General features: G+C 43.5%; 3 protein-coding genes across 4 annotated transcripts; 2 read left to right on the forward strand and 1 right to left on the reverse strand.

Annotated features, from left to right (window-relative positions):
* Positions 1–7460: 7460 nt before the first annotated feature.
* Positions 7461–9031, forward strand: LOC135632128 (leucine-rich repeat extensin-like protein 6). Its single transcript, XM_065140556.1, has one exon. The coding sequence runs from the start codon at positions 7700–7702 to the stop codon at positions 8843–8845; it is 1146 nt and encodes a 381-aa protein (XP_064996628.1). The 5' UTR covers positions 7461–7699; the 3' UTR covers positions 8846–9031.
* A 545-nt stretch (positions 9032–9576) lies between these two features.
* LOC103975696 (non-specific lipid transfer protein GPI-anchored 5) lies at positions 9577–10654 on the forward strand. 2 transcript variants are annotated; one of them, XM_018822325.2, is made up of 3 exons: positions 9577–10102; positions 10174–10302; positions 10387–10608. In XM_018822325.2, exons 1-3 carry the CDS (start codon positions 9700–9702, stop codon positions 10461–10463), a joined length of 609 nt encoding a protein of 202 aa, XP_018677870.2. In that variant the 5' UTR covers positions 9577–9699; the 3' UTR covers positions 10464–10608. The 2 variants fall into 2 exon arrangements, with proteins under 2 accessions (XP_018677870.2, XP_009389011.3); XM_009390736.3 differs by having other exon boundaries at positions 9583–10102; positions 10168–10302; positions 10387–10654.
* Positions 10655–11404: 750 nt separating this feature from the next.
* On the reverse strand, positions 11405–14975 carry LOC103975695 (FRIGIDA-like protein 4a). Its single transcript, XM_009390735.3, has 3 exons — positions 13960–14975; positions 12448–12620; positions 11405–12192 (listed from the first exon to the last, which is right to left on the reverse strand). The coding sequence occupies exons 1-3, from the start codon at positions 14834–14836 to the stop codon at positions 11656–11658; spliced, it is 1587 nt and encodes a 528-aa protein (XP_009389010.2). The 5' UTR covers positions 14837–14975; the 3' UTR covers positions 11405–11655.
* Between the last annotated feature and the right edge of the window lie 160 nt (positions 14976–15135).

The raw sequence follows: 15135 nt of genomic DNA on the forward strand, positions 1-15135 counted from the left end.
TCACACTCAAAAGACCCAACAACTGGATTTATAGAGGGAAGGATGAAGTCTTTATGCTGGTGGTGCGAGCAATCCCCCCCCCAACATAAAATATTCAAGCCAAAGCCAAAGACAAAGGTAGTTGAGACACATAAAGTGAAGAGTTAAAGAGAGAAGGAAGTCGAGACAGCGGCTAGTGAGAGTGTTTAGGTGTTAGGGTTTGGGTCAGGGTTACAGTCATACAGTGCTATATTATGTCTAGGGTTTTAGGGTTGCAGGCTGTAGGGTGGCATAGTGCAGCACCAAAGGTTTGGAGACAGTCATATATATATATATGAGAGGCCGTACTCCATGCGGATTCAGAAGATCGATTATTGGGTCTTAAAGCTTCATGCTACAATATCGAGGACAAAAGTCCCTCACATATATATTCTTATGATGTAGTAGTTTCTACACATATAAAATGCATATTACATTGCAGGTGTAGCCATGCATTAATTTTATATATACATATATATATATATATATTATATGGATATCAACAAGATTAAATGCATGTAAGGTTATGTCCACATGAAGTGTTGGATGAAACAAGATGGAGGAGTCTGAGATGTGAGATCATCTTGCTATATCCGAAGCAGTGGAAGCCAGCTCTGAGATGGTATGCAAATTATGACCTCTGAATCACACAACAAGAGAAATAGCGTAGCAAAGATGTAGAACGATCTGTAGCTTCATGATACATTTAGCTCTGTGATGGTTTGATGAACATTTAGCTGTCCAAGTGAATTCTTTCATGCTTGTTTCTTTCCTGATAAGTTTGCGAAGTATAATAATAGTTAATAACTTGAGTAGAAAGAAAAATAAGGAAAATAGTAGAATGGATTTGAGAATTCTTCCTAATTCAGTTTCATTTAATTTAGTGCTTTGAATAATTCGGGAACCAAAACATTTATCGGTGAGTAGAGATAATGCAAGATTGTGGCTGATTAAGTTAACCTAATCAGGTGCTAAAAGATGGTGACGAGCTAACTTGATTCAATTGTTTGCTGTGCAAAACATAATCGTGGTTGAATCTACACAAGTCTATTGCTTCAACCAGCTCAATTATGTTCTTGAATGACCCACAATTATCATCGGTCATCGAATTCGTCATAAACAAGATTTAGTTAGATAAATTTGTGATCGAGAAAATTACTTGATGTTCGCTTGACTTAATCGTTCATCTATTTTTTGCTACTTTTCTTATGTGTAATTATGTTTGACATCATGTTGTTCTAGTTGATTACATTGCTAAGTGGGAACTATCAAAGACAGTACTAGAGAATTCAAGTGTGAATTTGCAATCCATGGGAAGGGAATAAGAAGACACAATGATTTGTGAGATTATGTTGTTCCCTGTTGTCACTGAAAAATGTCATCTTGTGAAGGAAGTGCTGCTACTCCCAGACTGGGATGATGAGGCTACTTCATATTGAGAAGGACATCAAAATCTTCTCTGATTGAGTTTGCATTGTTGCAAAAGTACATGAGAACAATGGAGAGAGTAGAGAGAGAAAAAAAGTACTTGATCCTCCAAAGGAGGAATTTATATCTTCAACTTTCATAAGGATCAGGCCCTTAGTACCACTCATCATCAACCTAATAAATCAATATAATAAATACCATCTCCAATGAACATAAAACCCAATTATATGATGTGAATAACCCATTCAAATTCAAAATGGTAACAACAGATGCTAATCCAATGTCTCTCATGTCAGATGGATGAAGATGCCAATATAAATATGGAGACAAAAATGAATTGAAGCTTTATTTCTTGTTGCTCTTCTCACTTTACTGTGTGAATTCCCTGTTAATAATGTCAAACAACTTAATTACCTCAGATAATAGCTTTCTTTCACACTTTATCCCCTTTCACCAGACAAAGCTTGCTACCCATACAGTCTTCTTCTTTTCTTTTATCACCTCTCAAGGACTCCAGTGTTTATTTTCCATGCCTTCTTTCCATCCAATGCTTGCTTTTGTTCCTCTTGGGTGCTCCTTTACATGTACTTGTAAAGTTGAGTCTGCACTAGTTAAAGAAGTACTTGATTCAGCCACCTAATGCCAAGATAAAATGTGTATGTTGTGTGTAAAACAGAAATTATAATGACAGTAGTAATGTCATTGAACTATTTATGTTTCTTCTATATTGCCAGGGCTGGTGTTATATATCTAATAGTGTTATTAATTAAGGTCTTGTCAATATTCTTTTGAAGCAGTAGTACTCGACCATATACAAAGTCTTGCTTTCAGCCTTCCCAAAGGGCCAGATTCTATTAGGTAAGCAACATGCATATTTTGGGAAGGCAACCACACTTCCACAACATTTAGATCCACTGCAGAAAGGAAGGGAATGTCACCATGATCTCCACAATCCTTCTATCGGATACAGCTCCCCTGAACAAGTGTGTGTGTTTGGATAATGATTTAAGAGAGAAAGAGAAGAGGAAGAAGGGAATGTCACCATGATCTCCACAATCCTTCCATCGGATACAGCTCCCCTGAACAAGTGTCTGTGTTTGGATAATAATCTAAGAGAGAAAGAGAAGAGGAAGAAGGTGAGATGAGAAAAGAAGAGAGAGAGAAGACTACTTTCCCTTGCTTTGTTTGGGTCACAAAGAGGGAACACAAAAAAGATCACTTTCAGTTCTTTCATTCTCTTCAAGTGTCTCAACTTTGAGAGAGAGAGAGAGAGAGGATGGAAGTTTGGGAAGAAGCTGCTGCCGTCCATTTCTGTCCACTTTTATGTTAAGTTATTGCATCCAAAAGACGATCTTAATTATCTGCAAGAACTATTTTGTTCCTGCCCAATGGATTTTATGCAAAGATGATGAAGTAGTGCACACCCACACCCATCTTTTCGTTCTCCTGTATCTTATCTAGGGTTGTACTCACTTTACAGCATGAAAGCAAACGACTCCCAGACATAGAGAAGTGAACAAGAAAAAGATCTTGATGCAACCTGTACTATGTATGATCTTCTGCTGGTTCTTAATTATGAACCAAAAGAACTTGTGATCTCAAATCTTTACGACAAACCTTTGCTCACCTCAAGCAGGGAATGACTCTCTGTTTCCTGTGTTTGATTCTGTAATCTTTTATTTCCTTCCGACATTATTATTGTATCCAAAGGAGAGAATCCACACCCCTCCATGGATCCACGTCTTTTCACCTTACACTACCTTACCAGTATAGGAATTGTTGGTGCCCCACTTGGACAAAGTTGTGGCTCGACATCTCTTTATCGTACCGGCAGCAAACATTTATGAGTAGGTTTATTGGATAGGGGAATCAAAGTACCGGAGGCAATATCTGCAACCAAGTTTTCATTTCATGGTGTAAAGCTCAATAATGTGATCGGTGGGCCATCTGAGCATCCATGTAACGATGATCTCTGAGGTTCCAAGGAATCAACACCTCACGGTGCAGCTGCGATTGTACTCAGCTCTGCAACACGACGCAGTGGTCCATGGTGTAAGCGAAAGAGATAAACATGGAAGTGGTATGTTAGTAGGAACAGATTGGAAAGATGCTCGTGTACCATTCTCCACAAAACAAACAGTTCACCCATCACCGTCCCTGCCATTGCATCTGTGAGCTGATTCCAAGAGGATGCCAGTCTCCCCGTGCAGGGCTTGCAGACGGTGAAGCAACTTCCTGCGGAGTCCTAATAAACCCTAGATAAAAAAGAAAAACCCTAGAATCGGAAACAATGGCTTTGTGGTCCATGCATGCAGTAGCCTTTCTTTCTCTTTTCCTTGTCACCACCATTGAATTGCTGTGGTCCTGTCCTCTCTTCCCCATTCAATAATACTCACCACCACCAACGAGCACAAGCAGGCCATTAAATATCCGATGCATCGCAGCAAGTGTGTACTGCGTTTTGCATATTATTAGGTCATCGAGCAAATTGGATTGGGACCATCATCACATTACGCCTAATTATGCTCTGTATCGCTCGCACATGCCATTGTGAAATCCGATGTTACGCGTGAACGAGAAGTCCAAGTCCAAGATCGTTTGCATGTTGTCGAATGATTAGCTCATGCACAAAGTAGAGCTCGATTGCTAACCCAAAGAGCTAACGAGATAGCAGAAGGCACACTTGTGCTGCTTAAAGCAGAATGCTTGACAAGGAATGAAAATTCCACAGTGTTCATGGGAGTTGAATTGGATGGAGGTGAATTCCTAGACATGGATATGCAAGAAGGCCACCGTGATCGACCGCAGTGCGTTGCTGGACGGATTCAGAACTGGACTGCCAGCGGAAACGGTGGCAAATCCGGCCAGTTGAAAGATCAGAAGCAGTGCCGAGTGTGGCCTCAGATGCACCACCGTCTAGTTCTCTCGCAAACTGATACGTGAGGCTATAGATGATCCGTAGAGAAGCATGTCATCGCTGCAGCAGTTGCAGTGGGTGGAGACTTCGATCTCAGCCATGGCTCATCTGGGTAAATCGAGAAACAAGGTTGCCGATGGATTCATGATTCTAGCAAGCAGACATGAAGCTTGCAACCACGCATGATTCTGTAAAACAAGGTGGAATCGAGATGAGAGCTGCCGGATGATGGTGAGATCAAAGGATGAAGGAAGCCTAGGTTTTGTAGTAAAGGTTGGCACCATCCTGCAGATGGATAAGGTTGTAGAGTTTCGATAGAAGGCTTGTGAATCTTTTGAGAGGCATTTGTGGTACTATCACCACCACGCGTGGCATTGTCATTGCTCGACATCAACACGGTAGAAAGAACATAGATGCTGATGCGATGAGCAGCACAACAAGCACACATCAAAGATGACAACTCCCCACCTTCACCATTGTTTGGGCACAAAATGCAAGGTAAATAAATATATGCCCTGTGATCAGTGTGTTATCCACATCATATCATGCATGATGTGTGTGTTGAGCTTATCACAAACAAAGTTCAAACATAGGCCGATTGTTGGGCCAAAATCCATAGGCCCATGGGCCGATGAAAGCATTATATAATAATACTTATTATTATTTTGAATAATTATTATACTTTTATACTGGTAATTTCATACTTGGGATTAGGTCAAACATATGGTAGATAATTATGTTCCAGACTCCATGATCATCATTCCAAACTTAATTCACAAGTATCAATCAACAGACAAAAATGAAGAATTGTCATTACCGAATAAATAAGGATAGGATGATTCAATTAATATACAAGAATGAGTAGAAAAAGAGACTATAGACTGTCTCATAAAGTAATGATCATCACATCTAAATAAGTAAGAGATAATGAATAGAAAGAGATAATGATCATTTGATTATGAAATATAGCTGCAATAATATTTCATTTGTACAAATAGAATATACAAGAAGCAATCAGGGAATAAACAACAATATTAGCATATTTACAAATAATTGATGCACTCTTCAAAATTAAGGTTATATGCTTCCTTGATCAGAAACATGAGAGCAAAAGATCTTTTGGAAAGTGGATTTCGATACATCAATTTAGAACTAACAATATTTTTTGCTTGCTCGATTTCAGAATCGTACGATCAATATCAAGATCTTTATCAGCTAGACTAATTAATTAACATCTTGCATGTGATATTTGGATAAAGTTTAATTGAATCTCCAACACTCATCCCTCCAAATCAGAAAAAGAAAGAAGGAAAAATAATAATAATAATAAGGGAGATGGTCAAAAAGGCATATATGGTTGAACAGTCCATGACAAAGCTTGTTTGATGCAAGAAGTAGCATCACAAAGAAGGAATCCAAAGTATTAAAGTGATGCATTTTACTGGCATGAAATGAAGGCTCTATGGCACCATCCTCTTTCTTTTCATAGGACCCTGTGACCACAATGACTCAGACAAGATTCTTCTCACTGCCTTGTTCTTGAGGGTGCTCTCTCTCTCTCTCTCTCTCTCTCTCTCTCTCTCTCTCTCTTCATCTGTGTGCATGATGTGGACATTGCTGCTGCACACCCATTGGACCATGGAATTCACGTCAAACCATGGTAAAAGAGGAGGTGACATGGTCACCATGTGTGTGTGATGGCATGTCAATCTAGAATTTCCTGAAATATATAATGGTTAATCAATCATTTTTACAAGATATATATGTATATATTTTTTTTCTGTGCTCGAATAACCATTTATGAGATGATTGAAGGTATCTGAAGAATTAGTATTATATGCATACAATATAATAGAGTATTCGAGTTCGATTATATGACATTTAAGATTGATAGTTATTCCACATAAAATCCAAGAAGTAATAAACTAATGTCTCTACAAAAGGGATTGGGTACCTATAACCACTCACCCCCAAACAAAAGGAAGGATGCCAAGTAGTCAACATCCAACCACATAAAAGTATTGCATAAAAAGACTTGCTTCAAGTGGCTCCCAAAGATCACATCAATCAAGCAATGTAATATATATATATTATACATTGTAGGCAAGATTGCTAAGCAAATTGATAACATGTACTTGTCAATTCACATTGAGTGGTGGTTGATTTGAGCATTTGAGTAGGTAGATGATACCTTTCATATTTGTATGTGCAAGTGAGATGGTCTAAGAAAGAAAACTGAAAACAATGATTAAACCTTTTCCAACAAGAATGTATGTGACTCTTGTTTTGTTGTTGAAGCCAATAAGAAAAAAGAAATTTGAAGGCTTCTCTGAATCCTTTTAGATCATTTGGTGGGTTTGATCTTAACCATCATTTTGATTTAATGACAAAACATTCTTTTGTTTTTTTGTGATCATCAAGTCAAATATATAAGAGGTTGTAGATGAAATTGTGATGGTGTATGACTCATGAGGCATATTCAAATACAAGATTACATTATTATTATTTTTATCTCATGTGTAGATATTTATGCATTGATCTCTATTTTCATTGTCTGATCAATGAATAGTGGTCAGCTGATGAAAGAGTTCTTACTGCTTAAGCAAATGGGCACTGCCTGTGGTTTTGACTTGTTCTTTCTCCAAAAGCATGCATGATTGGTGACCATAAGTTTGACTTGTCAAAAGAAATCTTTTCAAAGATTTCAGATCATGGAAATGTCTCTCCAAAAAATTAGAAACAATGAGTTACTTCTAATTAAGAAGAAAGGAAAAGCTACTACAATTATTCCAAAGATAGATAGATAATGCAAGAAGAAGAAGAAGAAGAAGAAGAAGAAGACATCCACAAACAACCACTCCTCAAGACCAAAAGTGGTGGATTTAGCAACCCAACATGCAAGCAAAACCCTAATTGATATGGGTTTTCTTTCCTTCCACATGCCTTCTTCTTGTTGCAGCGTCCATCATGGCCATTGCAAGCTGGTCTCACAACTCATGTGGAAACCCCAAACCGTGTATTTGGTGTCGCAACAGGCAATAGCAGTCACCCAACGAGACTATTATTATCTTATTCTCCATTTGCAGCAACCGGACAGTGCATTGTCCCACAGTCGTCTTCCTTGTGTTGCTGTCCACCATACTCGCCCGCACACTAACTTGAAACACATGCTTCTCTTACCCAGTCAACCTTCATTTCCTGGATCCATTTTGCCACATCGTAAGAGATGGAAGCATCCTGCCATTGCTCATCTTTGGTCCCATTCATTGTCTGTGTATATATAGAAGCCAAAGCCGAGCCAGTCTCCGACACAAACATTAAACTTCATGTGGAAACATGGTCACCTCTATCTGCCTGCACAGAGCCTTGTTAGGCCTCTTCTTCCTGTGTCTTCCCCTCCTTTCGGCCTCTGAATACTATCGCCCTTCCAACCCCAGGCTCGAGAAGGCCTACGTGGCTCTGCAAGCATGGAAGCACTCCATCACCTCTGATCCCAAGGGCTTCACCGAGAACTGGTGCGGCCCGCACGTGTGCAACTACACCGGCGTGTACTGCGCGCCCGCCCCCGACAACCCCCACGAGTTCACCGTCGCCGGCGTCGACCTCAACCACGGCGCCATCGAGGGGACTCTCCCCGAAGAGCTCGGCCTCCTCGCCGACCTCGCCCTCTTCCACCTCAACTCCAACAAGTTCCACGGCGCCCTGCCTTCCTCCCTCGAGTGCTTGAAGCTGCTCTACGAGCTGGACGTCAGCAACAACCAGTTCGAGGGATCGTTCCCCTCGGTCGTCTTCCAGCTGCCGTCGCTCAAGTTCCTCGACATCCGCTACAACAGGTTCTGCGGCGACGTCCCGCCCTGCGTCTTCGACCTCAAGCTGGATGCTCTGTTCATCAACAACAACCAACTCACCTTCTCCATACCGGACAACATCGGCAACTCCCCGGTGTCGGTCCTGGTGCTGGCCAACAACCAGATCACCGGGTGCTTCCCCAAGAGCATAGCCAACATGCACGAGACCCTGCGGGAGCTGGTGATCCTGAACACCGGCCTCAGAGCATGCATACCGCCGGAGATCGGGAGGCTGGACAAGCTGCGGGTGCTCGACGTGAGCTACAACCACCTGGTGGGGCCGCTGCCGGAGAGCATCGGGGGGATGAGGAAGCTGGAGCAGCTGGACGTGGCGCACAACAAGCTGTCGGGGGAGATCCCATGCAGCATCTGCGACCTGCCCAGGCTGAAGAACTTCACCTACTCCTACAACTACTTCTGCGGGGAGCCGCCGCAGTGCTTGAAGATCCGAAGCCACGACGACCGGAAGAACTGCATCCCGTACCGGCCGGACCAACGGCCGCCGGAGCAGTGCATGGCCTTCTTGTCGAAGCCGAAATACTGCGACTCCAATGGCTGCATCGCACGGCCACCGCCGCCGCCGCCTCCACCTCCACCGCCATCCTCGCCGCCGCCTCCACATCATCATTACTGAGATCGATCCGTGATCGGTGCACATCATTGATCAGAAGTGTGGACTATTGGTTGCTGGACACAGACTACATTCAGAATAAGGATTTGTGTGGAGTAGTGGGAGACGGGCAGTTCATCTTTCGTTTTCTTGCAGATAGTGCCATGTATGAGATAAAAACATCAATTAAAAACACTTCTTCTTCTTCTTCTTCTTCTTCTTCTTCTTCTTCTTCTTCGAAACCTCATCCTAATCGATAAATAATTTATGAGATAATTACAAGATTTGGAATGAAAATACAATATAGTTATTGTTTGACTTGGTCAAGACCTGAAGGATGCCAGGCTGGTGAGCACCATGGAATCGAAAGGCCATGGCATTCGGCTATGTAATGCCAAGAGAGATGTCTTTTGACTTTGACAGCCTTAACTCATCCGCATCTTCGAAGCCGCCACGAGAAGAAGACTCCTATGCGAGAAAGATTTACATTATTATTAATGAGCTACGAATAAAAGAACAGAATCATAGAAATCGATTGGTTAGATCTGATTCAATTCTATTGTTGGGTTTTGTAAGATGGCAATTTTGACTTGACTTTGTTGGGCTATTCGTGGTGTGAACCCATAAAGTCCAACTTGTAAATCCAATCTAAATTAGACCATATAATCGTATAAGCGAAGCTAACTATCATTATACACGGCTTCAATCAAATCTTTCTCTCCAAACATTTGAAGATGATGTTAATTGTGGCCAATAAATCTTTATATGTACGTAAGTAGATATAGTTATGTCACCTACTTCCTTCTTCTTTTAGGCATCCATGGACAGGCAGAATTGGCCACCCATTTGGAGGTCAACCACGCCATTCAAACTGCCATATGAACCGCTCCTCCCTTGCTCGCCTCGCCACAATCACCACCGCCGCCCCCCACGAGATGGAGATGACGACCACGACCACCGCCGCGACCGCCTTCGCCACGGCACTGATCGCCGCGGCGACGCTCTCGGGCCCCGCCTCCGCGCAACTGGGTTGCACCTCCGTGATCATGAGCCTCTCCCCGTGCATGAGCTTCATAAGGGAACGAGGCGTTGGACCACCTGCGGCGCCCACCGCCGCGTGCTGCACGCAGCTGGGAAGCGCGGTGCGGTCCCAGCCGACGTGCCTGTGCGCGGTGCTCAACGGCGATGCGACGTCGTTCGGGCTCGCCGTCAACAAGACCCAGGCCTTGGCACTGCCCGGCGCCTGCAAAGTGAACACCCCGCCGCTTAGCCAGTGCAAAGGTACGTAGCCGGTGTTTCTAAGGCCCCCGCCGAGGCGGCATTGTTGACGTCGAGTCGTTTCATAGGTGCAGCAGCAGGTGTCAGCGGCGCACCGGCGGCCTCACCTGCTGCACTACCGGCCGCGGCGATCCCATCGACGCCGTTGGTTCCCGCCAGCCCAGCGTCGGAGATCCCGTCGACGACGCCACGGTCAAGCGCAGGTAGAGTTCCACAATACTTGATGCCTCGAGATAACGACGATGGTGTTGGTTCTTTTGTCTTCTAAAGGAGATGACACCACACAGATTCAGGCAGCAGATCGAGCCGGTCTCTGATAGTTCTGCTCTTCTTCCTCTCAAGTACGTGGGCATGGAATCAATGATAGAGATCAGCATGGGTGGAGTAGAAGGCTTCGTCCGTGAGTGATTTCTGGCACTGCTCATTGTCGTATCTTCCGACAAATATCAGCTAAAGTAGGCTCGTTTCATGTATTGCTTGTTAGCTTGAGAAGACAGTAAATTCTTTTGTTGTGCGTCGTAGAATAATGTAAGTCTCTCGATGAAGAGAATTAAAGAGAGATGATAAAATGTCATTGTGCTCACAAAGCTCAAGATTTTGAGAATTATCAGATATGTTGATGAATTATGCAAATTATATCAGCATGATGTGAAGCTTGTCACACAGAGAGGGAATACAATGAGAGGGGATATGCCCAAGAAACATGCAAGAATAGCAGAGCTAGCAACAAAAGTAGATCCTGCTGCACCTAATCCAAATAATTCAGACAGCACAACCACTGCATTAATATCAGTTTATTATGCGTTTGAGACATTGCAACCTTCTTCAGATAAAACCCTGATACATATGATGACAAACCAGCAGAGAATTTTGTGCACCTAAGCAACCGACGGATTGGAAAAGCAAGGCAAAGAAGGGCATCTTTTTGTTGATGGTCAGGCTGTGACAAGTGCAGCATTCATGCAGCAACCACCAGAAAAAGCCAAATGCTATTAAAGTGATGATGAAGTAGGCACACACTATGCCAACATATGAGATCAAAACCATGTCAACTTTGCACTATCAACAGGGGTTTCAAAGAACCAAGAGCACATGGCAGGTTCCCCTACAAACATCAATACAACTACCCAAGGGAACTATCGACACTGACCAATGACAGGTTCATACATGAATCAGTTTGCAACATGCAATACCTATTCTTCATGTCCAGTACAAAAGAGTTTTACAATCATGATTGTCTGAAAAGCAGCAAGTGTTGAACCAAGATACCATATACATCTCTACGATGGATTAAGTAATCTGATATGAAAAAGTATTCGGCTACTAAGGATTAAAGCATCTTGAAATTTTGATCCAATATAATTTACATGCGGTAGGGGAAAGCAGAATACAGCTGATCTAAACAAGAAACTAAAAGCAAACCATCTAGTAAGCACACAGCACACATCCTACAGTTTTAGTTAGTTGCTACAAAATAGGCCATCGAGCAAGTGGCTGAAATTTATTACTAGTTATATCATCCAGCCAGGTCAATTTGTCAAAGTCTCGATACAAACCTACCTGTAGTAAGCCTGCTGGTAGACTGGTGTCAATGCATTGTTGTAACCTCCCAAGCCATTGTTGTAATTCCCATAGACTGGATAGCTCATAGGTGGCGAGGGGTATGATGCACCAAGTGCAGCAGAGCCAACTTCAGCTGGGTATCCATAGGAGTCCCTGAGAGCTGGTGGGCTCCTGCTACCATAGACCCCAAGTCCTGCTGGACTATCGTAAGGATAAGGAGCAGCTGCAGGGTATGTCGCATGGGATGATGGTGATCGTACAAAGGCGGGAGCAGCAGGGAAGGAGGAAACACAGGCATTGCTAGTCAGACGACCAGCCTTGGCAGGAGGCATTGGTCCCCCATTACTGGCTCGGGTTCGCTTGTTGGCAGGACCACCAACAGAAGGTCTTTTCTTCTCAACCTTGGCCTTCTCCAATTGTTCGAGTCGCTTCTGAAGCCCCTCTAAAGGAAACTCAGCTTCGAGCTTGTGTTCTTGAATACATTTAATAGCAGCCCGAATAACTGACTGTTCCTTGCGGCATGTGTTATTCTGCAATAGAACAGAATGAGCACCCTCTGGCTTCTACATCCATGTGAAACATTAGACAAGCTACAAAATCATATTAAGCATCTCAAATAATTACTAAGCTTAGGTATCCAAGAATATGAGCATAAATTTATCAGAGAGACAAAAAGAAGCAGCCCATATGGAAGTATCTAAAGTTAACATTATTGAATTAAGCTAATGATTAGTCACATCAATTGATTAAAGACAAGACCCTCTAGAATGAATGCGTAGGTATACCGCAGTTTGCCCACAATTGTTGCGATCATCAGATGTTGAAGTTGCTTTCTTAGAGTCTTTGAGGAAGGATTTTAGCAGTGGAACAGGAGGGAACTTGTCCTGAAGACCAGCCTCATAGGCAAAGTTTATTGCATCCAGCTGATGCCCATTGCTGATCAGTTCCTCAATAATATCTGCAGATGCAAAAGAAGAACTCAAGTAAAACAACTAAATGTGATGGGATCTTCCATAGAATAATTGGCAGTAGCACTGATCCTTCACAAGCTGCATTTTCTTTTCCTGCAGACATTTAAATAACAATCCTACAAAATCCCAAAATGTACAGACTGAATTCACGATACATTAAGGTACAGTTCCAAAAGGAAGGACTACAAAGAATATCAACAAGCTTTTAAGTATTCAAGGACTAATGCAACTCTTGGATCACATATTAAGCGATCAGCTCAAGGAATTCTGTCTAGCAACGATGGTTATCACATAGCACCTAAACTTTATAGTTCATGTAATATGCCATAATAGTTATCAGATAGTCCTCCCCAGCTCAAATAGAGACATTGACACCATCTAAGGAGCGTAATTAGAACTCCACAGGAGTGCGTTAGGTTATTCATATCTCTTTTCAGTTGCACCTCAACAGAAAATATATATAATTGTGCATGTTGAACTCATGAAAATGCATTCCAACAGGAATCACTTGTTAACATGAGCTTCCACAGAACACATGATGAGTGCTTGAAAGCCACCAGAGCACATTCCAACTTCTGACTACAGAAGCCTAGTTCCAAGTAGCCCATATAACTCGAGGCCATTTTGAATATGACCAAAATACCAAAGTCAATGAGAATAAACAGGTAATTTATCATCTAGAAGAATTGGAGTATGCACTTTGATGCAACAACCATCGATCCATATTACACCTGAAAATGATGCAGCAGCTGTGGAACATGTGTCATCCACAGTCAAAAAATGCCTAGCCAAGCTGACACATGGCACTTCAAGATGGTTCATGTTGTTTAGAATTGCTACCATGCATAAAGCATAACAAATTTAATACCGACAAAATACCCCCTTGTGGTTATTGGAACTAAAGAATTGGGAGATAAGATACTAATGATAACAGCATGTAGCATTAAGTCAATCAACATTACCCAAACTTTCATATATATCCCACAGGGTTATATTTGTTTGATAGTTTATGGCAAGCATGAAGATAACAAGCTCCAGATAACTGTAAGAGATAAAACCTTATTTCTCCTCATCTTCATAGCTGCACATAGCAGTACTAAGACTAGCAATTTCATAATTGTTCTAGTTCGAACATTCGTAGACTACAGCGCATAGCATTACTAAGACTAGCAATTTCATAATTATTCTAGTTCGCTAAAGAAACATTCTTACACTACTGCGAAGACAACCGTGCAAATGTAATAGTATTACTTTGATGATCTAATATCAGGAAAGCCCTAGGATGCATTAGACTACCGAAAAGGAAACCACAGACGAAAGGAATACCTTCCATTTTATCCTCAAGACCTAATGATATAGCCAGCTTTGGCATCTGCTTCCTCCATGAAAAACTAACCACAAGCCTCTGGTATAACGCCTTGTCATCCTTCTCTACGATCCCAAAAGTTACCACGAGCTGGAGAAACGTGTGCGCATCAGATGGCTTTGTGTTCTCGACCCCACCGTGCTGCTCCAGCCCCTCCTTCCACTCCTCCGCTATCTCCTTGGCCCGCTCCCTTGTGGTTCGAGTTACCAACAGCCTTGCCGTCCCCAGCTCTGGATCCGCCAGGACAGGCACCAGCGACTCCAGAATCAGCACGCAGGCCCACCCGAGATCATTCGGTGACTTCACCAGCCTCTTATCGACAGGGAAGACCCCAGAGATGGCGTTCATCACGAACTTGGACGGATCGATGCAGTCCGCGAGGGCCACAGGGAGTTCCGACCGGAGAAGCTCCACATCCTTCCTCTTCGCCACCACGAGGTCGAAGAACCCGTCGAAATCCATCTTAGTGCAAAGAGATCGCAGCTTTTCGGGGAGACCAAGCTCGTCCCCGTCGGCAGCGGTGGCAGCGAGGGCCTGTACGGCGGCGACACGGCGCTCGTCGAGCTTGGATAGGGCGAGGTCGACGGCGGCGTCGATGGAGAGCTCGCGGCGGCGGAGGGAGCCGAGAGTGCGCCGGGTGGAGGCGTCGAGGGACTGGCGCTTGGACCGGAGGGCCTCGGACTTGATCTCGAGCCCCCGTTCGAGGGTGGAGAAGTGGTCGGACAGCTCCTTCCACAGAAGCGTGCAGCAGGTGATGAGCTCCCGCTGCTTCTCCAGCTCCGCGAAGCTGTCCTGCACCAGCGAGCTAGGAATGGCGGCGGCCGCCTCGGATCCCATCTCTGATCTGACCGAATCTCAGTCAAAACCCTCGATTTCTGCTCTTGATCGCCAGGGCAAAGGGAGAAGGAAGAGACGAAGAGGAACCTAACCCTAACCCTAGAGAGGGAGAGAGGGGGAAAGAAAACAAGGGTCGGAAAAGGGAGGAGAAGAAAAGGAGGGCTGGGTGGAGGGAGTAAGTACGGTCGGTGGAGGAGCCAATGGGAGGACGAAAAGTGGCGGTTTGTTCACTGTAAAGCGTTAAAGCGGAGTAGAATACAAGGGGGTGACTCGTCACAAGTGAGGAGGGAGGTGCCGAT

Source organism: Musa acuminata, chromosome BXJ3-2, assembly GCF_036884655.1.
Source record: "Musa acuminata AAA Group cultivar baxijiao chromosome BXJ3-2, Cavendish_Baxijiao_AAA, whole genome shotgun sequence".
Taxonomy (NCBI): domain Eukaryota; kingdom Viridiplantae; phylum Streptophyta; class Magnoliopsida; order Zingiberales; family Musaceae; genus Musa; species Musa acuminata.